General features: G+C 42.9%; 2 protein-coding genes across 2 annotated transcripts; both read left to right on the top strand.

Moving 5' to 3' along the window:
• The first annotated feature begins 15 nt into the window (after positions 1-15).
• Positions 16-11988, top strand: LOC109507377 (unconventional myosin-IXb-like). The gene is made up of 28 exons (XM_019856756.1): positions 16-156; positions 329-421; positions 578-617; positions 694-804; positions 887-967; positions 1898-2008; positions 2080-2202; positions 2274-2423; positions 2597-2742; positions 2833-3174; positions 3808-3889; positions 4027-4224; positions 5555-5661; positions 5743-5825; positions 6534-6718; positions 6911-7018; positions 7111-7281; positions 7358-7399; positions 7498-7609; positions 7875-7948; positions 8045-8237; positions 9042-9170; positions 9277-9382; positions 9653-9784; positions 9858-9981; positions 10346-10440; positions 10521-10645; positions 11182-11988. Exons 1-28 carry the CDS (start codon positions 119-121, stop codon positions 11382-11384), a joined length of 3504 nt encoding a protein of 1167 aa, XP_019712315.1. The 5' UTR covers positions 16-118; the 3' UTR covers positions 11385-11988.
• A 564-nt stretch (positions 11989-12552) lies between these two features.
• Positions 12553-20808, top strand: mfsd14a2 (major facilitator superfamily domain containing 14A2). Its single transcript, XM_019856758.1, has 12 exons — positions 12553-12843; positions 15393-15488; positions 15759-15821; positions 16410-16537; positions 16619-16733; positions 17280-17498; positions 17882-17995; positions 18666-18737; positions 18833-18945; positions 19452-19549; positions 19644-19801; positions 20268-20808. The coding sequence occupies exons 1-12, from the start codon at positions 12760-12762 to the stop codon at positions 20478-20480; spliced, it is 1473 nt and encodes a 490-aa protein (XP_019712317.1). The 5' UTR covers positions 12553-12759; the 3' UTR covers positions 20481-20808.
• Positions 20809-25675: the final 4867 nt, after the last annotated feature.

Here is a 25675-nt window from a genome sequence, read left to right as displayed (position 1 = left end):
GAGTGGGTAGCTTCAGAGGATAATTGTTGGAAAGTGCGGCCGCTATGTGTCATACGTCTGCTTTGTGTTTGTCACCCCAGTGGCCGCCAGACAGTCCTCCCGAAAATCCCTCAAAGACATGAAACACAGCAGCAGCCGCTTGGACAGACTTTCCAGGTACTAATATTTCAACGTCCCTACTAGCATTTTTTTCACAGTTTTTGAGGTCATTGTGTGGTCATTTGTGTCAAAGTGATTTAGTGGTCGCTTTTCCCCCCACACTAGACAAGTATGTCTGCACCTCACCTGAAGTTACTATAAGAGTAAGAGCATTGTTTGATATCTGTAGTAACAGCGGTACGCTGGACTTCTCCTTCGATCGCTCTGACGAACATCCCCTTGACGTCTTTGAGGACATCTTTACCAACTTCGAAAAAAGGAAGTGAGTGAAAAGACGTGCAACTGCAACGACCTCAATTCAATGATGCTGCTGAACCACTTCCAACAGTGTTGCTCACATAAATGGCAACACTTGCATTGAGTAACTCAGCACCATTACATGGGGAAATGCGGTGTTGATGATGTATATTTTCTGCAGGAAAACTAGATCCGGTCGACAGAAGCAACTTATTCCAAAGGTGAAGCGATCCTCTGATTGTCCTGATTGCTTTAGTGTGGACTTGAATGTTCTTTGTTTTCTCCCCGTCCCATCAGAATCTTATGAATTTACGCTCACTCCAGCAAGTTGTGGGTCTCGTGGCGCACAATCGCAATCGTAAATTCGCCTGTTGGCCTGCGACTGCGACCGTTTGCGCTCAGTTTCAGGTCCGTCTGCATCCTTTTTAGCTACTGGCTATTCATTAAACCAAACACAGAGAGTTATTGACACTCCTTACTCTCCTCACAGGCATCACTCACAAAGCTGATGGACACCATCGGAAAAGCCAACCCTTTCTTTATTTTCTGCTTGCGCTCCAATGCGGAAAAGGTACACCTTTGCATGTCATTCATATTATGTAATGTTGCCCTCCACGTGAAAGTATTTGTTGCCAGAGCACCAGGCATTGCCGGTTGAATCATCTGCATACCCAAAAACTCACCAACTTCTGCAAGCTTGTGTATCCTAGTGGGAAAAATATATTTCAGTGGTCCCCAACAATAGGTCCCCTAAAAATAAAACATAATTACCACTAACAACAGTTTCACAGATCTACACAAAATCTGGTGGACTTGTTGATGTTAACAGGATGCACTAAAAAATCTGACAGGAGAAGTCAAGTAAAAAACGTTCTTGATATGTTCTTGGCGTCTCCACGAGTCCAAACACGGTATTCTGATTAATATTGCGTTTATGGAATATGAATTAAGCAGCCAAATCCGACCACTTTTATCCATCTCGGGGGGCAGCCATTTTGCCAATTACTCTAGTCTGAAAATGACATCACACCGCCTCAGTGCTTGCGAACATCACATGACCAAACCCAGAAAACAGGTGAGTCGTGATTTGTTATTACTCGAGCCCTGACCGACTGTGATGTCATTTTAGTCAACAGCAAGTGGCAAAATGGCAAACCTCTGTGACGGATAAAAACGGGAAGCTATTTTGATTTTTACCAAGGCAATTTTTGACTTCACTTCCCCTTTAAAGACCCATAACCAAAATTTAACGGAAAGTCATCTATTTTGTGCACATTCCAGCTCATACTCCAGCAAGGGAATTTGCCCAAAATGAGCCTCAATCATAAGCAGGTATACTACACATATGGGTGAAATTCCAAAGCGTGTTTGCCTATGCCATCTAATCGCCATCAGGACGTCAAAGTTTGATCAACATTTCATGGATTCGGCATGAACAATGTAGGGCCTATTTTTAACTTCTTGCAGCTTTCATTTAGTTTTTTTTTTGTTTTTTTTGCAGAAAGAATTTCACTTGGACGATGAGCTTGTGCGCCAGCAGATTCGCTACACAGGCCTCTTGGAGATGATTCAAGTACAGAAATCTGGCTACAATGCCAAATACACTTTTAAGGTGCTCGTTCGTGGCTATTATGTCTGCTTTACAGTACATTAGAGAGCTAATGTCTTGTGTTTCGCTGACAGGAATTTGTTGAAAAATTCCGAATGTTGCTTCCAAAAGAGTCCACCGAGTCCCCGGAACACATCACTAAGCTCTTCATCAGCATGGACTTGGATCAGAGCACCTACCAAATAGGAAAAACCAAAGTAAGATCAGATATAATTAACGGGCAAAACATCATTTGCAGTTACTATTCCTTACTATTATTGTACTGTAGGTGTTCCTTAAAGAAAAGGAGAGGCAGCTGCTGCAGGACACCCTGAACAAGGAAGTGAGGCGTCACATCGTCGTCCTGCAGCGCTGGTTCCGTGCATGTCTGATAAGGATGCACTTCCTGCAGAAGAGAGATGCCTCACTCATTATACAGGTAGGATTCACACACGATACACGGGTATCACTTCACCTCTCACTGTCAAGTTTGGATGTTAGGAGACGTAGGGACTGAGTGCACCTTAACTTCCCCGTCCAGCATCTTGATGACCTTGTAACGACGTAAGAGAAAACTGCGGCCGAGCATATAGTTTCATTGTATCATTCCAGAGGAATTGGCGTGAGTTTCACGAGAACCGAAGTAAAGCTGCCTCAGTGATCCAGACGGCGTGGCGGGCTTCACTCAAGAGGTCGCAGAAAGAGCACAAAACAAGCAGTGAAAAGAATTCAACAGAAGTTCGACCCGCCAGAACTAAGTAGGTGCTTTTATATATTTTTTTTTGTATTATCCAAACAAAAAATGTAATGAATGGGAGTAGATCACCAAAACGTATACTACCACGCAGCCCATCAAGAAAAGGTCTACGTCGGCAGCAAAAAGTGGAGGTGAGCCCTAACAGAAGTGAGCAGGCTGACACTGTCATGGGTCAGTCCACTGCAAGCAGGGAGAGACGAGGTGGTCACGGTTCTCCGCCATCCCTCAACCGGCCCCTGTCCCTGCCTTTGGACCCCAGAGTGGGTAGCGATGACACGACTGGTACCGCTGACTCCCCTAAGAGCAGCTCCCTCCAGCGCTACAAAGACACAGGCGACTTTAAGGAGAAGGCCGAGAGGTGGCGGGAGAGAATGAGCGACGAATCGAGTCCGGAGGTGAGCAGGCGGCAAGGCAAGCGCAGAGATGACTTCCGGTAAGTGTAGACAAGTCGATGATATATGCACCTACCTGGATTAGTGCTGTTCCTCATCCAAAGTCACTTTAAGAATGGAGAACGTATGTGGATTTTAGCTTTTCTAAAGACTAGACATGCAAGGTATTTTATTTGAGGTCACAATACATAACATTGGATGCCTGAACACCCCAGACCTACTTATACATTTGGGATAGAAATACAGACAGAATGGATGTTGTTAGTCTTTGCACAATCTAGCCGGATGTGGCCTTACCTCACCCGTAGTCATGAGAAGGACTGATAACTTTTTAGGGATGTTTTAGGAATATTTTTTGTTGTTGTCGGGGTTTTATTTATTTATTTATTTATTTTTAATAACTGCAAAAGGAATGTTGTTGTAGCTTTTGCACACACAAGACAGGTATTTTGCACAATCTAGCCGGATGTGGCCTTACCTCACCTGTAGTCATGAGAAGGACTGATAACTTTTTAGGAATGTTTTAGGAATATTTTTTGTTGTTGTGGGGTTATTTATTTACTTTTAATAACTGCAAAAGGAATGTTGTAGCTTTTGCACACACAAGACAGGTACGTATGCACTTCACCTGAAGTCACACGTTTTAATTCCAATCATACTCCCAACCGCCACAGGGACAGGGGGAAGTCCATGTCCGCTGATGAACTGTCCAGGATCAGCTCATCTGGCTCCGACAGCTCACCATCTGCTAGCGAGGTAACACGACAAACATTTTAGAAACATTGTTTTGCATTTTTATTTGTACTTGACACACAAATGGAGGCTGCTCATATATGAAGCCCCACAAGCTCTTGAGGACACATGCTTCATCAATCTCCCTGGCCCCCTGTCAGGTCAGGGTACGCTTGCGGAAAAATCCCAAGCGCAAGCGCCGCTTAGCCTACGCTCGCAGCGGCTTGATGATTAACTTTGCCGGCTCCAAGGAGAGCGAGTACTGGAGCTTTCCACTCCCCCCCTTCAGCCCACGCGCGTCTACCCTGAAGACTTCAGCCAGTAGTGTGGATGTCCGTGCCCTCAAATCTCAGGTCAAGGTACAAAGCAGAGAAGGGTGCTGCGCATTGCACGACTTGCATGTACATGTTCCCCAAAAAAAGATGAATGGCTGCAATGTTGTGGGACTTGTCGATGAGCATAAGAATCCGCTCTTGCTTATAGAAAGAAAGGGGAACGCTTCTTTCCGTTTCTACAGCTTGTTTCTGATTCATTGAGAAAGACCCTCAACATTCTGACTTGTGCATTAGGTGCGTTCTTGAATTGGGTACATCATTTGCCAAGTAACCAATACATGAACCTACAAAGTCCACACAGAAGGGCCTGTGCTGAGATTCGACTGTGAGGCAGCCATGCAAACCACTCGGACCGCGCTGCTCTACAACTCATAATTTAAAATTTTTTTTTTTTTTAGTTTATTTTTTCTCAAAATCATGTAAATTTATTGTTAATTCTATCAAAAATATTGTATTTTTCTTTCATTTGGGTGCTGCGCATTGCACGACTTGCATGTACATGTTCCCCAAAAAAAGATGAATGGCTGCAATGTTGTGGGACTTGTCGATGAGCATAAGAATCCGCTCTTGCTTATAGAAAGAAAGGGGAACGCTTCTTTCCGTTTCTACAGCTTGTTTCTGATTCATTGAGAAAGACCCTCAACATTCTGACTTGTGCATTAGGTGCGTTCTTGAATTGGGTACATCATTTGCCATCATTTGGCAAGTAACCAATACATAAACCTACAAAGTCCACACAGAAGGGCCTGTGCTGAGATTCGACTGTGAGGCAGCCATGCAAACCACTCGGACCGCGCTGCTCGACAACTCATAATTTTCCATTTTTTTTTTTTTTTAGTTTATTTTTTCAAAATCATGTAAATTTATTGTTAATTCTATAAAAAATATTGTATTATTTTGCTTTCATTTTTTTTCCTTTATTGTATTCTCATTTTTTATTTTGAGATAATCTTACTTATGTTAATTATAAACTCATATAAAATGATACAATCCAGGTTGATACAGTATCAACAGTTGAAGCCAACAAGTTGCTTACAATCTAAAAAATTACCTAAAAAAAAGCCTTTTTGTGTGTGTGTGGGTGTTTGTGCACACGCATGAGTATGTCATGTGTGTGTGTGTGTGTGTGTGTGTTTGTGCACACGCATGAGTATGTCAAAAAAAAAGGCTGGTGTCCATAACACATGGTGCAGTTTTGCATGACAATGCATTTCAGGGTGAAGGTCTTTAAATGCCATGTAAATGGTGTGGTGGTGGGAGAACTGCAGGAGATGGGCTGGGAGGACTTTTTTTTTCCGTCTGATTTAATTTATTATTTTTTTTTAAACCATTGACACGCTTGCATCCAACACAGATCCCCACAGAGCCTGACGGGTCCAGGTACAGCCTTCCTGCCAGGAGCTCCAATGAGGACTCAGGATTACAACGAACCAACCAATCGCAACTCACCACCCCTGAGAAGTACAACCCCACCCTCAACATCCACCCACTTGTTTGTGTCAATTGAAACATGTTGCTGAATGAAAATTGTTTTTGCCACAGAATTTGGTTTCTTAGTAGATTCCTGCGCAAGCGGGCGCCTAAGGTGTCCACCAACAATGACACTCCCTCGGAAGATAAAGCTGGTAAGTGTTTGTAAGCTCAAATCGAGATGGCTTGCTGAAGGCAGGATAAGCAGAAGTGTGATTTTATAATGCTTCCATCTGGTGGCCAGTAACTAACTAGACGCAGAAGTGTTGTTGGAGTGGGACAAGATATCAATTCTAGTCCGTCAATCGATCGGGGTAATGATCGGACACATCACAATACTGATGCTTGGTGCTGGTGTATTGATAGTCTATTGGAAAAGGTAATGTATCGCAATATTGGTATTTGTTGAGTTTATACACTGGGTCATAACAGATAGCATGACCTGTTGTTGGAGTGGGACAAGATATCAATTCTAGTCCATCAATCGATCGGGGTAATGATAGGACACATCACAATACTGATACTTGGTGCTGGTGTATTGATAGTCTATTGGAAAAGATAATGTATTGCAATATTGGTATTTGTTGAATTTATACACATATGGTCATAACAGATAGCATGACAACAGTATCATATTTCAATGCCAGTGGATTACCATACAACTAATATCGCAATCATTTATGTTGTTAACATGCTATACGTACAGTATATCCCAATATTATATATTGGGACATTCGTACAGTGCCCTTACAATATATGACAGTAACAGTATTTGGGTTTTGGTGTAGATTTAAGATTGTAGCAGATAAAAATTCAATATTCCGTGACATTTAAACAACTTAAATGTGTTTGTTTCCCTGTAGTGACCTTGCCCAGCTACAAGCCCCACTCCTACAAGATGCCCGAGCAGAACTCCGGGCGTGTGGTTCGCAACCCAACCATCAAAATCAGCCGGGCCACACGGGCCCTGCGGTGGAACGTCTCACTGGACCGTGAGATCCAAGACCCCAAAGAGCTGCGCAACCTGGACGAATTTCTCGGCAACCAAGTGAGGAAAACACCTTTTATGGTCAAAGTATGGTAAAAAAAAAAAAAATCGTCAAAGAAAACACAAATGTTCCAATCTTGTGGGCAAGTGTTATCTTTTGAAATTATTATTTTTCCCCAATCAGCTCTTATAACTGAATCATTTTATACCGTAAATGTGTGCACTTTCTCTTCTCTGCCTTTTCTTACTCAGGTGAATGACTTGCGAACACGAATCAAAGAGCTGTCACCAACAGAGAGCATCTTCCTCACGGCCACCATGCAGTTCAGAGAGACCATTAAAGGCATGTTCTCTGTGCAGGTCAGTGCACCACATGTCCATACTCTACCTGTACTATATACATGGAGACTCTGAAGTTTTTCTTCATTTAATGCTCTGTATGCACTCCACAGAAGCCTCAGATCGGCTACAAAGATCTAATGAAAGGCTACCAAAACAAAGTCAGCTCTCTTGCCGGCTCGAAGAATAAGAGCGAGGTGTCGCTTGTGATCAACTTGTTTCAGTCCATGCTGGACGGCTTCATAAGGGGCGAGATCAAGAGGATGGACTCGGAGCCGGTCAAGGTCACTTTTGCTGTCGTATTATGCATTTAAATGTGTTATGCCGAATACGATAAGAAAACACTCTGGCTTCCTTCAGGCTGCCAAGACGACAAAGAAGAGAAGGAAAAAGGACAAATGTGTAAGTCGACTGTGTAAATTCTTACAGATTTTACTGCAGGAGTTAAAATAAAGTACGTGCATGAAAACTTGCTAAATATTTTGTTTTTGTTGCGGCAGCCTGATGGTCCACTTGATCACCGCTTCAGCACCTACCAAGTGAACATCATGCAGTCATGTGACCTGTGCGGCTCCTACATCTGGGGAATGGAGAAAGCCTACATGTGCAGCGGTACGTTTACACGGGGACGGAAAAAAAAATTGACAAATAAGTTGAGGAAATATATCTAAAAAAATATTATGAATGACATACATAAATGTTTGACTCAAATGTTGTCACGATTTTATGTAATTTTGTATAGTGGCTGATATCCATTTAACACTTAGTGCTGACAGTAAAGAATGTTCAAAATGTTGAAACAATTTTTTTCATCCAGTTAATACGTTCGATCAGTGTTTTTCAAATTGTGTGTGACTGACTCGTGTTTGTCTTGCAGCCTGCAAGTTAATATGTCACAAGAAATGCTTGACCAAAATCATCACTGACTGCTCAACACGCTGTGCCCGGCAGGTAAGAAACCGAGGCCTTCAGGAAGTGCTCAAAACAAAAATATACACGCACATGCGCGTGCACACACACAACTGATGTCATATTTCTTTGTGACAGGATGACAGCGTACCCGGTGGCCTTCACTTCGGGGTCCACGTTTGCGTCCTGACCAGCAAGGCCAACCCCGTGCCCAAGGTGGTGGAGCTGCTGCTGATGCACGTGGAGATGAACGGCCTCTACACCGAGGGCATCTATCGCAAGTCGGGCTCCGCGTGCCGTGCCCGGGAACTCCATCAAATCATGGAGATGAGTAAGTTGCGCTAGATCGACGCACAATTACACATAGCTTGATATACTGTATCACAATAATAATGTATTTGGAATAACATTTTTCGGAAGAAAATACATTCCAAATTCACTCCTGGGTCAAAATGTCACGATCATAGAAATTTCATTACACATAGCTTGATATACTGTATCACAATAATAATGCATTTGGAATAACATTTTTCGGAAAAAAATGCATTCCAAATTCCAAATTCACTCCTGGGTCAAAATGTCACTATCATAGAAATTTCATGAACTCAGTGATTTGGTTGTGGTAGTTGCACATGCTAAAACATCTGACACACTAACAAGAGCCAAAGCTATAATGCTCAAAATAAAAGGAAATATCTTCAATTGTTCTCTCGACAATAACACACATTTGATTAGAAATACACATCAGATGAAAATTGCATCAAAATGTTCTAGAAAATTTTAAAAATGCAAGTTAGGGTTAGGGTTAAGTAGTTTAAAACAAGTTCTACCATCAAAGGACAGTACCATTTTAAAGTGCGTAAACTTTGATTTTCAAGAGCATGTTTGGATTAGCAAAAGGAATGTACCACCCGTGTGAATTTTTTTTTATTCCAATTGAGGTGTTTATATGGAGCATTTTCATTCCATTTCCTTCTAATCGGAATACATGGCTGCATGTTAACCCCAGCTGCTGTTGACCCTCTTTTGATGGCATCACGAAAAAAAGTACTTGTGGAGAATGTACCGGTACCTTTGGTGCTTCTTGAGAGAAAGTCTCAACTTTTGGTGACGCGCACTCTTTTTCTCGCATTAGATCCCGAGGCGGCCAATCTGGAGAACTACCCCATCCACACCATCACAGGCCTGGTGAAACGTTGGCTCAGAGAGCTTCCTGACCCGCTCATGACTTTCTCTCTCTACAGTGACTTCCTGCATGCTGTGGGTGAGTCCGTATGAATGTGCAATGGTGACCATCTTTTCCTGAAATCGTTCAGCCCCATCTCTGATGTTCTGGAAGTTCATTGACCCTTTCGCTTCTTTGTTTGCAGAGTTTCCAGAGAGGGCTGAGAGAATACGGGCAGTGTACCAAAAGGTGGATGAACTTCCCCTCGCCAATTATAACACGTTGGAGCGGCTCATCTTCCACCTTGTCCGGTAAAAAGACATTTTATTCAGCTGTTACGAGCATCATTTTAAATTGTCGACATTAGCGTTTGAAACGCCAGAAAATATCTGAGACATGCTGGTCGGCTTTGTGTCACGAGGAAGCCAGTGCGGACGTGTGTGCCTTCGATCTTTTTTTCCAACGCTGAATTTGTGTAAATGTTGTCCGAGACTTGTAGCGTCCACGTGTAGGTCGACGTGATCAATCAATCGCAGATTTCTGCACCAAACGTGCGTACAAGTTGTGTGTTTGTTTTCCAGGGTTGCCAATGAGGAAAATTACAACAAGATGACGCCAAGCTCCCTCGCCATCGTCTTCGCCCCATGCATCCTGCGCTCCCCCAATTCCGACGACCCCTTCCTCGGCATGAAGGACGTGGCCAAGACGACCACGTGAGTCACAATCACAAGAATCACAAGTGCTTGGGTTGCGCCTTGACGTGCGTGTTTGCATGTGCGTGTTCAGGTGCGTGGAAATCCTCATCTCGGAGCAGTTCAGGCGCTACAAGGAGAAGCTGCAGAACATCCAGGAGCTGGAGTATGCTGAGGCTTTGGCTGTCAATCAACTCAAGCTGAAGAGACAAAACACGGTAATAATAATAATAAAAATAATAATAATAATACACAATATTAAAAGTACCGGTAGCTCAATAACATTACAGAAAAAATACACACAAGAAATACAAAAAAGAAAAATATCAACCAAAAGTATACTAATATTTAAAGAAAAAAAAGGAAACAAACTAAAGTTTGACATTAAGCACATTAGGTACACCATCACAATTTAATGACAGCTAAAGCAATAATGCTTAAAATATTACAGATAAATATATAAAAATACCATAGTATCTATATCATACAGTGACTGCCCAAAGAGCTTTAAGCCGCTTATTCACTTATGCACCTATTGAGACTCGTCACGTAATGTATGGCTTTTCTCTTGTCTCTCTGCAGATTGTGGAAAAACCATCTGAACTGGAAATTCCCGACCAGACTGATTCAGATGAGCGGACTCTCATTGAAAGAATCAAGTCCATCAAGCAGGAAAAGTAAAAGCCGATGGCTTCATGTGCATTGTTTGGTTTACTCTGTTTGTGGGTATTTAAGCCTTTGTGTAACCCCTCGCTAGGTTGGACCTGGCCTGCACATTACCCGATCTGGAGCAGGAGAACTCGGACAATGAGATCCTGGACTCGTCGTCGTCCATGAGCACGGAGAGTTTGGATGAACGCCTCGGCAGTCTGGACTCAGAAGGTTAGTAAGGTGGTAAGGTGGTCTAACCTTCCTCTTGGCCTCTTGGAACTGAAAATGTTGATTTTTTTTCAGTTTATTTATTTTTTTCTCACACATTCTCACACAACTGGGACACATTGCTTCAGGGGGCGGCAAGGGGATGGGGTTGGACCGCAGCTTAACTAATCAAAAAAAGTTATTATCACACTGTTCAGTATTTGTGTTTTCCATTCTCTTGCTTTCTCTCTCAATATATTCTGTGTTTGTCTTGTTTTAAGTGTATTTCATGACGTGTCGTAAATACTCCTATACAATATTTAAATTGGGCATTTCTGTATCATAAATTTTGCGTATTGAGTGTGTTTTCCTGTCCAACTTCTTTTTTTATTTTTATTTTTTTTTAAAGCACTCTCTTTCATTCATCTGAAAAACTGTTTAGGATGTTATGTAGCATTCCACTAGACTGATGTGTAGTCGCTCCACAGTGTTGTGTGCATCCACTTCACATGAACTGTAAGGTAGAGGTGTGTAACATCTTTTATGTATTGTGTTTGGAGCAAAGGCAAGCATGCCACCGGCAGTGGACTCAACAGGCCAAGTCAGACACGTGCCAGAAGACGTCATGAAGCCCGAGTGCTTCGCCGCATCCAACTCTTCCACCGTGGATGACAAACAAGCGTTGAGCAGGAGCTTTGACAACCTGGAAATTCCTTATATTGATGAAGAGGAGAGGGAGGAGGAAGACGCGACAGTCAGTTAACACCACCCTTGTTGTGGTGTGCACTTTTGTCTGCCAGTGTTGCAATGGAAACACTGATAATCAATACAACGTATCTCGCCACAATAGTTCACTTTCAAGGTGGCAAACCTATGTCCCGGTGTCCATATGCAGCACCGCCAGAGCATCTGATGCAATCCGCCATGCCATTCTGAAAAGACACAAAGATTTGACCCACAAATTAATAAACATTTGCATGTATTTTTTTTTCATCAATTTTAGCATGCCCGTCAGACGACATCAGCTCCCGTTTGAGACCGACCCAATCTATTGTCATTTTACTGTTTTGTCAAGGTACTAAATATGGATTACATCCACAAGGATGATATATGGATTGTATGAGCAAAACTTTTTTTTTACTGTACAAAAATAACAGTTCTAGTACTGTACATAGTATTTCCAGCTGCTGTTTTGTTGTAGTGCATTGACTGATCCAATTTTCCTATTGTTACCTTTTAGACTGACATTTCCTCGTCTTAACATTTTTCCTTCCATATATGCATGCCTGTACATCTTCAAAAGGTAGCATCTATGGCAAGCTAACTACTTCTGACCTGTTCCTTGAAATAAACTGACCATTTTCTTATTTGCGTCCTAGAATGGTAAAAATGTAAATCAACACATAATTGACTTTCAAAGAAAGCAATATATCAAAAAGTGGTTAATACAGGTTTGGTGTAAATCCTGTAAAAAATTGCAGGGGTTCAGAAAGGGTACGATAAATTCTGTAAAAATTAAACAAGTTACATTAAGACTATATGCCAATGTAAATCCCACAAATAAATAAAATACAAAGTTAAAGGATTTGTAATTCTCATTTAAGTTGCAGGCATAAAACAGTCTTTGAAAACCGTCACTTTTGGGTAATATGTGACTCTCCTTTGTCTCCTCTCATCATTTACTGAATTTCCACATTATCGTAAATGTGTTGCTTTATTGTTTTTACTCCACAAATACGCATCAAAACTCATACTAAGGCAAGGGGGCGGAGGGTAAGCATATTTACCGTTTTTGGCTATTTCCGTTGCGTCACGAACCCGCCATGAACTGCTCTGTCCTCTGATTCTGAACCGACTGATTTCTACTCGACCAATCTGAAGCCGGCTCGCCGTATTGACCAATCGTCGGCCTCGAATGCATGGATTCAGGGGGTGGGGCCATGTTTGGTTCCGGAAGAGTGCTCGAAGCGAGGTGGTGTCGCTATGGTGGAGTTGAGGAATCATCTCATTCGTTAGCTCGCTGCTATCTGTTTTATTCTGGGTGTAATGAGCGTAGCCATCGGCCTCAGAGACTTGTTTTGTTATTGAGGCGCCACCACAATGACCCGCTGACCACCGAGGATGGACAGCAGTGAACAATGACGGGGGAGAAAAAGAAGAAGAAGCGGCTCAACCGCAGCATTCTTCTGGCCAAGAAAATTATCATAAAAGATGGAGGGAGTGTGAGTGAAATATTTATTTATTTCTCGAAATGTAAGTCGCTGTCCAAAATTGTTTAGCTTTTTTTTTTAAAATAACACATGTGATTGTAGCCGCGTTTGTGTGTTGAATTTGTGTTAGGGGGTTAATGTTAACCGTTAGACAGGCACTGTGCAGCCACGGCTAGGCGGCTAATGGTTAGCTCGCGGGCCTAGCGATGTATGTTGGCTGTTGGTTTCACACGTCAACTCGGCTCTTGTCGGGACTTTCCCAACCTTAAACCGAAGCAAATCATTAGCTCACGTACGCTAGCTCTCGGTGCTTCCCCCCACCCCCCCAAAAAAAAGCGAGCAATCCAACGTTGGTAATGTCTAGCTCGCCCAAATTTGACCACCAGCGAGAGTGATGGGAGACGCTAATCTAAGCTAGTTAGCTGACGTCAAGTTCCGCGACTCGTCGTGACCGATTTGTATCTACCGCTTTGAATACAGATGAAATTTGTAACCTATGAATTACTAAATAAAAACATTATAGACAAGACGTCGCACACACGGCACAACGGAGCTCACCGTTTTTACCTGTTTGCTTAGTTAGTACGTCGGCTCTCGTCGTGACCGATTTGTATCTACCGCTTTGAATATTCAGATGTAACCTATAAATTACTAAATAAAAGCATTATAGACAAGATGCCGCACACATGGCACAACGGAGCTCACCGTTTTTACCTGTTTGCTTAGTTAGCACGTCGGCTGTCAAAACACGTATGCTACTTTTACCGATCTGATGTGTACATAGTTATATAAATGTTCAAAACAAGGCGGCTTCACATATATAGCGTATCTCATACTCCAGGCAACTCAATGTGCTTAACATCATTAAATGTACAACATTTTAAAAATTATTTACAAACAAAAGTTACAAGATATAAAAGCAAAAGTACAAAAAGTATCTTCTAAAACGACTTAAAAACGAATCTTCACATATATAGCGTATGTCATACTCCAGGTAACTCAATGTGCTTAACATCATTAAATGTACAACATTTTAAAAAATATTTACAAACAAAAGTTACAAGACATAAAAGCAAAAGTACAGAAATAAAAAGTATCTTCTAAAACGATTTAAAAACGAACCTACAGCGCAAGAACAAGTTATGGAAAAATGGATTTTAAAAAATGCTTTAAAAGACCTGAATCATGGGTATGGGGGGCAGCATAGTTTTTAAACTCGAGTTAAAAGCATCTACACTTGGGATTGACTTACCTTTAAAAACATGTTGGACTACAGCGCAAGAACAAGTTATGGAAAAATGGATTTTAAAAAATGCTTTAAAAGACCTGAATCATGGGTATGGGGGGGGGCAGCATTTTTTTTTAACCTCGAGTTAAAAGCAGCTACACTTGGGATTGACTTACCTTTAAAAACATGTTGGAGTGCAATTGTCGCCAAGTCATGAATCATTTCAATAGAAGTTATTAAGAACAGGTTTAGCTTGAGCATTGCCTCTGAAAATGTGTATGTCATAGTTAAAACAACTCAACCCAATTCATATAGCACTTGAACGATAACCGCTGCTGTAACAAAGTGTTGTATTTAAAACCTGTATTAGTTCGATCATCGATGACTAAATAAAAAAGTATTTTCCAATTTACAAGACCTCGTTTTACGATGGCATCTAACATACTGGAGTTGTCGAGTTGTTTTGTGAAGCCGATAGAGGAGTAACATTGAAGTCTCCAACGACCAGTCTGTGAGTGGTCCGAATAATGTGACAGCGAGTTTGGGTTTGGTTATGAAAGCTTCTTTCTCGGGACCTGTGGTGAGCATTTAACTGAAAAGATGTGGCTCCATTCCAGTGGGGCCCTCGCTTCCAATAACGGCCATTGTGCCGACTGTCGAAGCCTCCATTATCACCCGTGCGCTCGTGAATAGCAAAGCAGCCCATTATTATTTCATGTGGATGCTGCAACATCCATCGACAGGAGGCTGTCACACATTGTGTGCATGGATGGAGGCGTTGTTGTCACATTGGCGACGTGCACACAGGCGAGTTGAATGGCTGCGAGTGTCTTTAAGTGTATGTTTTGTAATATCGTTCTGTTTGCAAATGGATAAACCCCATCACAAACTGGTCGGGCAAGAGTTTTTTAAAGTATGTTTTAACTGTAAGGCAAAAGTCCAAAAAGTTGTGAAATAAAACTACTGTCCCACTAATATGTTAGTGCTGTCACTATCAAATATTTGGGGAATTGATTTCAACAATGCACAATATACATATATTTTTAGTTTTTTATTAAAACAGCGAGCCCAAAACTTTTTAGTCACCATTGTCATGTGAAGACATATTTTGAAGGACAGACATTATAAAAACAAACGATGATAAATATCACTCACCGTTTCCTACATTAGCTTCAACGAGCCCAGTCGTATGCCGTATTCCGGCACAGTGCCGTGTCTATGATGAATAAAGTTCTCGTTTGTTGTCCGCGCATTACTGGATTCAGTAATCTGGTGAAGACGCTTCACTTTGCCACCTCCTGTCCGATTTAAAGATCATGTGTTTTCTGTGCAGCCACAGGGAATCGGTGAGCCCAGCGTCTACCATGCCGTGGTGGTCATCTTCCTGGAGTTTTTTGCGTGGGGTCTCCTCACTACCCCCATGCTCACGGTAAACGCCGCATGTATTTTCATCTTTTTTAATGCTTTCAACCCATTCTACTTGCACAGGCCTTGAGTTGTTGGCCTGAGAGCCAGATGAAGCAAAGCTAACTATGTGCGCACGTAACAACGTGTGGACTCTGAACTGCGCCGCCATTGATTTGAACTCCACTTTCCCCTCCACCTTTCCTCTTTGCGTCCTTCATATGTATCGTGATTGTATTTGTGCAGCACAACAATCTCCAGCATTACACCGTGTTATCTGCGTGTTGTTCTGTAGGTACTGCACCAGACGTTTCCCCACCACACCTTCCTGATGAATGGCCTCATCCATGGCGTCAAGGTAGGATTTGTCGAGACGAGAGATACGCACGATGAAAATGTCATATCACCATTATAGTGAGCATAATAGTCAGTATTGTCGCCATTGCTAAAGTGGCCCAAGTCATCCACGAACACTTGGGTTGTCTAAAATACGGTGTTTTAAAAATGGCAAAAATGTATGCGACAAAATATAGACCAAAAGTATCAGCCAAACATTTTGGAACATAATACACTATTCTTACAGAAAAATATCAGAAAATAATATGAAAATAACTGGCAAAAATATCAGTTGATTGGTTGACATATTAGTTGAAAAATACACAAATAATAGAGTCAAAAATGTCCAAGGTTAAAATTAAAAATCTGAAAAACGATAGTTGAAAAATACATGTTACGACTTGTCACAAATATTAGATAGATGGGTAGATCTTGTTACAGAGAAATAAAATATCTGAAGAAAATCAAGCCCCTTCGACAATAAATTTTCAACTGTTACATACGAATGTAATGAAATGCACAAAAATGTTGCAGAAACTCTCTCGTGTCCATTTGTTTACTTTTTCTTCATGCTTCATCTATTTGATTTTCCATGTTTCCCCATCCGCAGGGCTTGCTGTCATTTCTCAGCGCCCCCCTCATCGGGGCCTTGTCGGACGTTTGGGGCCGCAAATCCTTCCTGCTGCTCACGGTCTTCTTCACGTGCGCACCCATCCCGCTGATGAAGATCAGCCCATGGTGAGCGAGTGAATGAAAATGTGAGCTGGCACAGCCGGACACCGATCTTGCTCTGACCCGGATTTTCCTCTCCTTCTCCAGGTGGTACTTTGCTGTCATCTCCATGTCCGGGGTCTTCGCAGTCACTTTCTCTGTCATCTTTGCGTACGTCGCCGACATCACGCAGGAGCATGAGAGGAGCACGGCGTACGGCTTGGTGAGGAAATCCAATGCGATCCCATTACAACAATCTCCCTTTTGCCCAAGGTGCAAAAGCCAGTCAGTCAACTCCGTCTCAAAAACAGGACACGCAAACCTGCCAAACTAAAACTAGTAGTGGCACAAACAGATGGACCCGAATGCACCACACGAGCGTGTTTGATCAAAATCTTGTTCAAAAGAGATTGTCGGAAAAGTGTGTATATAAAAATACCTACCGTTCATTATCCTGACTTTACATTGTTGTTTTGTTAGTGACCTGTGCCTTGAGATTTTTTTTTTTTTAATGTAAATTGGGTAAATTAGCTTGAATGAAACACAAGTATATGGTACCAGTACAAGTTAGAAGTACCAAAGCAAAGGTGTTTAAGTTGCTAAGTGTCTGGTAAGCTGTTCATGATGTCATTATGAGTGGAAGACTATTGTTGTCTTGAAACCAAGGGACTAAACAAGCAGCTTTCTGCAACCCTAGTTAAGACTGTGGCTCACAAACTACTCTGGCCACCAAACGGCAATTTTTTTGCCACACCCTCTTCCCCGTCAGGTGTCAGCCACGTTTGCGGCCAGCCTGGTCACAAGCCCGGCCATTGGCGCCTACCTGTCAGTGGCCTACGGCGACACCCTGGTGGTGATCTTGGCCACGGCCATCGCGCTGCTGGACATCTGCTTCATCCTGGTGGCCGTGCCCGAGTCACTTCCCGAGAAGATGAGGCCGGCGTCGTGGGGTGCGCCCATCTCTTGGGAACAGGCTGATCCCTTCGCGGTGAGTCGGCCCCTTCGGCTGTGCTTGTCATTTTTAATGCTCAAAAAAAGATTAGCAGACACGGTTTTTAAATAAATGAATAAAACACAGGGATGACTCGACGTGGATGTCAACGCAGTTTAACATCGACTGATGATTGGCAAGGAAGCAGATAAAATAATGGATTAGAATGGCTGCCACACACCTATTGCCCACAAGACCTTATGTGACCTTATGTGTGGGTTTTTTTTTCTTTTCAGTAGTATTAAAACATGCGCAGATAAAATAATGGATTAGAATGGCTGCCACACATCTCCTATTGCCCACAAGACCTTATGTGTGGGGTTTTTTTTCCAGTAGTATTAAAACATGTCTATGTTATTGTTGACGTTATCACCTCGCAGTCTTTGCGCAAAGTGGGCCAGGATTCGACGGTGCTGCTCATCTGCATCACAGTGTTTCTCTCCTACCTCCCTGAGGCGGGCCAGTACTCAAGCTTCTTCCTCTATCTTAGACAGGTAAAACTCTTTGACGCTCAATTGATGACATCATTGGGCGTGATTCTTGATTGTCGCTTAGAAACGCCAATACAGGCCGATCAGATGACGCTTATTGTTTTTAGGTTGTTCTAAATTGCATTCCCTCCCCCCACTCCCCTTCGAAATAGAAATAATTGTTTTCGTCGACACAGTTGCCATCATGGACCCCCCCGCCCCCTTTTGTTTTACTGTACAGGCAATGTTTTAACATTCTTAATAGTCATACATACAATATATTTAGTACTATGGGGATGAGGGCCGAGCCCTGTCGTGAATAGCAAAAATCTGTACATGATTGAAAACCGGTCCCCCCTTTATGTTGATTTGTGCGTGTTGATGCGCATCAAGTAGCAACAGCAACCTAAAAAAGAGAGGATCATAAAACATCAACATGCATCTTGTATGTAGACACTCATGCTCCTGGGTTACTGGGAGTCACTTACATTATGTAAATGGTGTCCTATCAAACTGGTCGATCCAGTCCGAGACACTTGGCATTGAGTTCCTTGCGTGGCCTCTACAAGTGTGACAAATGGTAGCGCGTGTGGGCTAACTGTACAAATAGACAAGTTGAAGCTACTGACTGTTCTTGATGAAGTTAATAAAGCACACTCTGACCTCTAACCTCTTTTATCCAAACACTCATCAGGTCATCCGCTTCTCGTCGGAGACGGTGGCCGCCTTCATCGCCGTAGTGGGGATCCTCTCCATATTAGCTCAGGTAATCGGGTTATTACTATTACTATTAATGAGAGTCTAGTCAGAGGCGTGCTCACGGCTTCGGTGCGTGTGCGTGTGTGTGTGTGTGACATTTAGACGGTAGTGCTGGGCATCCTGATGCGATCCATCGGGAACAAGAATACCATCCTGCTGGGCCTCGGCTTCCAGATCCTCCAGCTGGCCTGGTACGGCTTTGGCTCGCAGCCCTGGTCAGTAAGCGTCAACAGCAGCCCCTACATGTTTTTCTGGTTTTCAAAGCTATTCGTTGGGTTCAGATCCAAGAATAATGGCATGCTGCGATGCAGTAGCACCCGACCGACATTTCGACTCAATAATAAGGGCAGATCTGGTTGTATTTTAATTTTTCCCCCAAAAAATGTTCGTTTTAAGTGTTGTTTTGAAGCGTCAGCTTCCCATTGTTATTGTAGTTCCACCTTTCGCCACCAATGGGAGACATTGACTAAATCAGCAGATGTATTTTTTTCATGAACCCGAGACCAGCGGTTTTATCTACCAGAGGCCATTTCAGGTTCTCTATCAGGGGCCATGGTAAATTTATCTTCATAGGTGCTGCTGTGTTGGTGAGCAACAAAGCTCAAATGGCCTCTGCATTTAACCATCGATCTATGAATTCGCCGTAGTTGTGATCGTGCTGGGATGACCCAATGAATTGTTTAGTTAGCTGATGTCACGGTATAATCCTCCTGTGTTGCAGGATGATGTGGGCCGCTGGCGCCGTAGCAGCCATGTCCAGCATCACGTTCCCTGCCATCAGCGCCATTGTGTCCCGGAATGCCGACCCGGACCAACAAGGCGAGCAAGCTCCCCTTTTGTCTGCAAGTCATTATGCGAACAACGCGGCAAGCGCTGACCCGCCGCCCGCCATTTCCCTTTTTTGTCCTTGCAGGCGTGGTCCAGGGCATGATCACGGGGATCCGGGGCCTGTGCAACGGCCTGGGTCCTGCTCTCTATGGCTTTGTCTTTTACCTTTTCCACGTGGAGTTGACCGACACAGACGCCTCCGAGAAAGGCGGCAAACCCAATATGGCTAACCCCACGGATGAGGTGAGTACGAACAGGGAAGACAAATGACACTCTTTGAAGGGTCCACGGAAATAGCCGAACCATGGCTTCCTTTTGTGGGTGTACTCATGATGGACACGCCTACCAAAGTTCAAGTTGCTAAGTCAAACTGGCTTCGGGCGCTGAATTTTCCAAATATTCGTGGGGGATGTTAACAAAGAAACATAAGCTAAAAAAAAGGCCCCCTTCTAATTAAATAGCTGACTTCCGATGTCTTTTCGGGCATTTGCTTTGGTTGACAAAGCAGCCAAACATCGGCTGTGTCCAAATTCACAGGCAGGGTCCTCCCAAGACCGCCTGCGAATTTGGACACAGCCGATGTCATTTGTATGCACGGTACCAGCCTGCGACACAAGCTCCAAGGTTGCCACTTAGCGCATTGTAGCGGCACACGCAATCAGTCCCCATGGCTCACGTTCCTGCGGTCTCCCTCAAACCTTCCTTCCAGAGCGCCATCATCCCGGGCCCTCCTTTCCTATTCGGCGCCTGCTCAGTGCTGCTCTCCCTGCTGGTGGCGCTGTTCATCCCCGAGCACACGGGGCTCGGCGCCCGCCCCGGCGCCTACAAGAAGCACAGCAATGGGGCTCAAAGCCACTCGCACAGCCCGCAGGGCAGTGGGGCCGAGGGGAAAGAGCCTCTGCTGGACGACAGCAGCGTATAACCTCGGACCACTTTTTGAACTCTTGTGCGAGTGTGAGTGTGTGAGTGGCGCTGGGTTTTCAATCTGTTACTAACTCGCCACACGCTGCCAGTCTGGAGGGAATAGCTAGCAGGGACCCGGCCGGGAAAGCAGACCACTGTAGAGACCACATGGATCAGCTCAAAGCTGTCGTCTTCGCTGTTCATTAGGGTTGCAAACCGGTGCAAGATTTCTGGTCATTTTCCATGGGAACTTAAGATGGGGAATTTTGGAAATTAATAAGCATAAATGTAAATATCTAATTTTTAATTTAAAAAAATAGAAAAATAAAGGCCGTGATTTATTTGGATATGTAGTTTAAAATATTTTATTGCACAATCAAGTCTGCAGGACAGAAGCCTAAACATTGACTTAAATATTACTCACCCCTCCGCCAAATCCATTCAGAAATGAACTTAAATACCCCCCCCCCCCCCACCAAAAGAAAGTCCCGTTCAAAATGCAAAATCTCGAGCGTGCCTCTGAATTTTTGCATAACCCTTTCATGCAGAAGGGGGACCATTCTCTGGCCTCCCCCGCATCTCGGCAAAGATTTTGATATCTGTGACTTTTCTGCTATTTTCACATAGATGCGCCGTTCTTAGATCCAAATGCAAATTGGAAAAGAATTGGGCTTCAGGAAAGAACACTTGGTTCTTCGTAAATGTCAACCAAAACCATTTCCCTCACATCATCGCAAACAAACATACATTGCCGAAAAGTCCTTGTTTATCACACTATCCACAGTTACGGTTTCATGAAATAAAATTGACACATAAACCAGTCTTGCCCACTACACTCACAGCATAAGCAGAAACCAAATCGTCAGTAAAGCAGTGTTTAGGACTGTGAAGAATTAAGTTTTTGTGTCGTCGTGCGACTGAAACTTTTCTGGCCAAGCTGCTGCTTTCATGTGATGTATCACATCCAAAATATGCTTCTTCTAGTCAGGATTCAGCTCTTCCTTTCTCAATTTATATTTAAATTTCCAAATAAGAGCCAACCTTAAGTTTGGTCATTTTCCCATAAATTCCCTTTAATTCCCATGGATTGTTTACAATTTAAAAAAAAAACGGATGGAATTTTACAACTGTACCGTCGCTGTTCATTCTCTCAACAAACACCGACACACAAACACACACTGTACACTGAGTTGTTTTTTTTCCCCATTTTTTTTAATTCCACAAATGTTGCCGTCAAGTGACTTAAGATGACTATCTAGAATAAATCCAGATGTATATGGATATTACGTAACCTGTATGACGACTGTGGTCTGACAAGGCGCTGTAATCTGATCATATTGCTCCCATCGGAGCCCCCCTACATATCCAATTTCCTGCCTTTCTTCTCAGTTTTATTCCCCCCCCCCAATTTACTGCATTGCCTTGAGTTTGTCCTGTCCTCTGTACCTATTCCCCCCCCCAATTTTTGTCTTGTGTGTCTTGACTTTTTGCCTCCTCCCCACTTCTTGACATGTTTGCATTTTCCCCAACTTACCCGGTATCTGAAATTACACCCCAATTTAGGCCCTTTATACTCCACTTTGTTTTGTTCTTTCGCCCATTTCCTGTCGTGTCTCCATTTTGACCCCGTTCCTCCTAAATTTCTTGCCTAGTCTTTCTATTTTGGCCAACTTCCCGCCTCGTCTCTCACATTTTCCATCGTTTCCTGCATTCAGTCACCTGAATGTTGGACCTTGTCTCCATTTTGCCCATCAATCACTTTTAGCTTTAATTTTGCCCTTTTTCGTGCCCCATTTCGGATTCCCCCCCCCCCCCCGCGCTTTTCTTCCTCACTTCCTCCCTCATCTCCCAGTTCCCACCTTGCGTTTCCATTTTCAACCACTTCCTCCCTTGTGTCTCCATCACAGGTTATATTTTTAGCGCCTCAAGATTGAAAACATACAAACACATTAGGCGTTACCATAAAATGGACAGATAGAATACCATCTGTGAACTCTGAAAAATGGACCCCCCACTCTATTTTGTGGCTGGGAACCTTCACTCTCGGTTAAGAGTTTCAGTTCAGCATGATGTCACTCAAAATGTTTCGAAATTTTGATTTGACACAAACTACAATTGCTTCATAAGCTACCAGATATCATGATTTACGGCTGCATTTCATCTTTAGCTCCATGAATCTCGATTGTTTTTGTGTCAATGTAAACGCTTCAAGTGCATTTCAAAGTCACTCGCCAACCATGTTTAACATTTGTGCCAATATGTTATTTTTTTGCTTTTTTTTTTAATCTTTTTTTTTTCTGCCGAAAGCAAGACATCGTGTTTTTTATCTATATAAATATGTATAGCCTTTTAAAACTTTTGTTGTTTTTTTTTTTTTTTTTTGGAATGGTATAAAAATGGGACGTCCATCTCCTTTCACATGACAAGCATTTCACTTTGGTTAATTGTGTTTTATTCTTCTTCATCACGGAACGTTTCAAAATGAACTGTACTATGGTTGGACAACCTGCAGCGTGTGGGCCTCTTTACAGGCCACAGCCAGTGTTTGATGCAGTCCACCATTATTATTATTATTTTTAAGTTATGTCCAAGAAGGGGATGTTATACACCAATGTATATTTTTTTTAGTTATCAAATACTGGACCAAAATGTACATTTGGAGCTACACATTGTAAACTGTCCAGCCTGAGTAGGCTGTATAAAGTGACCTAAAATGACAGATTTTGGAAGACCCCCCTCCTCAACCGCCCTTATTTTTTATTTTTATGACACCCCCCCTTCCCCATTTCGGTATGAGTGGGTCTAGTTGCACATTTGAACAAAGTACAACAAAACAGGAAGCGAAAATCCAACCGCCCTCTCCCTCTTTCTCTGTGTGCCTAAAATTAGCCAAGAAAATGAAAAATGGCGACAATTAAGTCGAGGTGGTTATGATGTAAATATGGGAAACTAATGAAGCTATTTATTAAAGGTTTATTGTACAATCCAAGCACTTCAATTTGTTTTTGTGCAATGATCAAAGGAAGCATCCATGTACCTATTTTTTTTTTGGTCATCCTTTTTCTAAAAAGCGAAAAGTAATACAATACATACCACTTGTAGTATCCCCTCAAGTGACGGGGTAAGTTCATGGCATTTATTTCTCATCTTGTAGTCATGATGTCCGTTGCCAAGTTTGTCTCCTTCGAATATTTGTAGCAAAAATCTGGCAGCACAACATGGCAGCCTCCTGCAGGGGCCCTCTGAAATATAATTAGCGATTACTTCACCTATAGTTGCATAAAACATACACTTCTGTGATAGAATGTATTTTTATGCAGGTTATGGATATTGATGCTGGGTTTTTGAAGTAATGACGATTGGATGATGTCCGTTGCCAAGTTTGTCTCCTTCGAATATTTGTAGCAAAAATCTGGCAGCACAACATGGCAGCCTCCTGCAGGGGCCCTCTGAAATATAATTAGCGATTACTTCACCTATAGTTGCATAAAACATACACTTCTGTGATAGAATGTATTTTTATGCAGGTTATGGATATTGATGCGTTTTGAAGTAATGAAGATTGAGAAATAACCAAAGTTGTACACACTGTCCCTTTAAGCTCGATTTCTCGGAATGTGGAGCGGAGGGCCTCCTCACACACTTCAATGCACTTTTGCGGTCGCAATACTTGACGGTTCAAAGGTGGGGAGGGTCACGTATTGTGACGCAGACTTGCTGTCATAGCATATTTACTGCGCAGGCCTCAATTAGGCCACGGGCGTCCCACGGCTGCAAAAAAAATGCGCGCCTCACCCCGAGCATCCATCACGCGCCTTGTATTTTTCCAACGGGCGCCTGGTGGCAGCAGGAAGGAATCTTGCCCCTGCGAGGCGGGAAGGGGAAGCCGGGCCCGGACCTGTTGAGCGCTGGTGTTTGACGAAGAGCCCCGGGATGAATCACGCGTGAACCTTATTGTTCTCGCAATCGGGCGGGAGTGCGCGAAGCCAAAGTTCCCATGATCTGTACGCACACTGCACATGACTTCTGGCCACATGTTGCAGCATTGACGATGAACCCGCAGAGATATGGCGGCGTCCTTGCACCTTTTTTTTTTTTTTTTTTTTTTGTGTGTGTCCTCTGAGGACAAAGCTATATAAAAACATAGCCCTCGCCACTGTTTCTATGCCTTTCAGTCCGCTAGTTTAATGCTAATGCAAAGTAGCATCTATATGTTGTGTGCTTTATCCCTTTAACCAATGACGTGAACGTAAATAGTGCAGTAACACTTGCACACAGTCAATGTAACAGTACTCACAGTCATGTTTTCTTTATCCTCTCCAAAGAATGGCTAATATTAGTTGCCTACTGATAAAGTGAGAGAGAGACACACGTCTCAAAGAACGATACGCTGTCTGTCTACCAGTCTTATACTGCCCCCAGGTGGCCAAGGTGAGCAGACCGGACAGAACAGCACGATGACCATTAAATTGCCGCTGTGTGACCAAAACTGTTGAATTATTTTGATTTCTTTTTTTTTTTTTTTTTAGCATTGATTCCGAATCTGACCTCGTTTTTTTTTCTCGAGACCAGCTTTTCTTAATCATCATTATCAGCATATAATAAAAACAATATAATGTAATCTAATAATATATGTTTAGGATTTAATAGTTAAATTCAGCAACAGGCGGATTTTTTTTTCTGAAACATCCATCCATCCATTTTCCGTTCCGCTTTATCCTCCTCGGGGGGTGCTGGAGCCTATCCCGGCTGTCTTCAGGCAGTAGGCGGGGGACACCCTGAACCGATTGCCAGCCAATCGCAGGCCATAAACAATAACGCTTGGTAAAATGCATATTGTGCTAGCTTTTATACATCAAACTTAAAAGCAATGTAAATATTTGTTTGAATGGTGTGCTAAAAAAATGTAAAGACATTTTTCAAATCAGCGTCGAAAATTAATTCGGGGAACATGAAACCCTCTCTGGTTAAAATGTGTGAACCCTCACCCTTGAATTGGAATATTATTTAAATTGCTAATTTGTATTTTACTTGTTGTACTGCCTGATATCGTCAACATTTTCCTCCAAATCAGCTCCGGGAATACTTTGTGCTGAGCCACACTAAATTCAGACCGATCTGTGTAAAGATTTTCACAGGACAATCAAAAAAGCATTGTTGAAAAGCGGAACGCGACTACACCCCCCCCCCCCCCCCCCCGCCCCCCCCGGCCCA

The sequence above is a fragment of the Hippocampus comes genome, unplaced genomic scaffold, assembly GCF_001891065.2.
Source record: "Hippocampus comes isolate QL1 unplaced genomic scaffold, H_comes_QL1_v1.1 scaffold105, whole genome shotgun sequence".
In the NCBI taxonomy this organism is placed as follows: domain Eukaryota; kingdom Metazoa; phylum Chordata; class Actinopteri; order Syngnathiformes; family Syngnathidae; genus Hippocampus; species Hippocampus comes.
The sequence above is the reverse complement of the archived record's forward strand: the minus strand, read 5'-3'. Positions and strand labels throughout refer to the sequence as shown.

Coding starts and splice junctions, on each gene's coding strand:
- LOC109507377 (XM_019856756.1), top strand. CDS start 119: ATGAAACACAGCAGCAGCCGCTTGGACAGACTTTCCAG. Junction 157..328: donor CGCTTGGACAGACTTTCCAG/GTACTAATATTT, acceptor TGATATCTGTAG/TAACAGCGGTACGCTGGACT. Junction 7,610..7,874: donor GAAAGCCTACATGTGCAGCG/GTACGTTTACAC, acceptor TTTGTCTTGCAG/CCTGCAAGTTAATATGTCAC.
- mfsd14a2 (XM_019856758.1), top strand. CDS start 12,760: ATGACGGGGGAGAAAAAGAAGAAGAAGCGGCTCAACCGCAGCATTCTT. Junction 15,822..16,409: donor GCCTCATCCATGGCGTCAAG/GTAGGATTTGTC, acceptor CCCCATCCGCAG/GGCTTGCTGTCATTTCTCAG. Junction 16,734..17,279: donor GGAGCACGGCGTACGGCTTG/GTGAGGAAATCC, acceptor CTTCCCCGTCAG/GTGTCAGCCACGTTTGCGGC.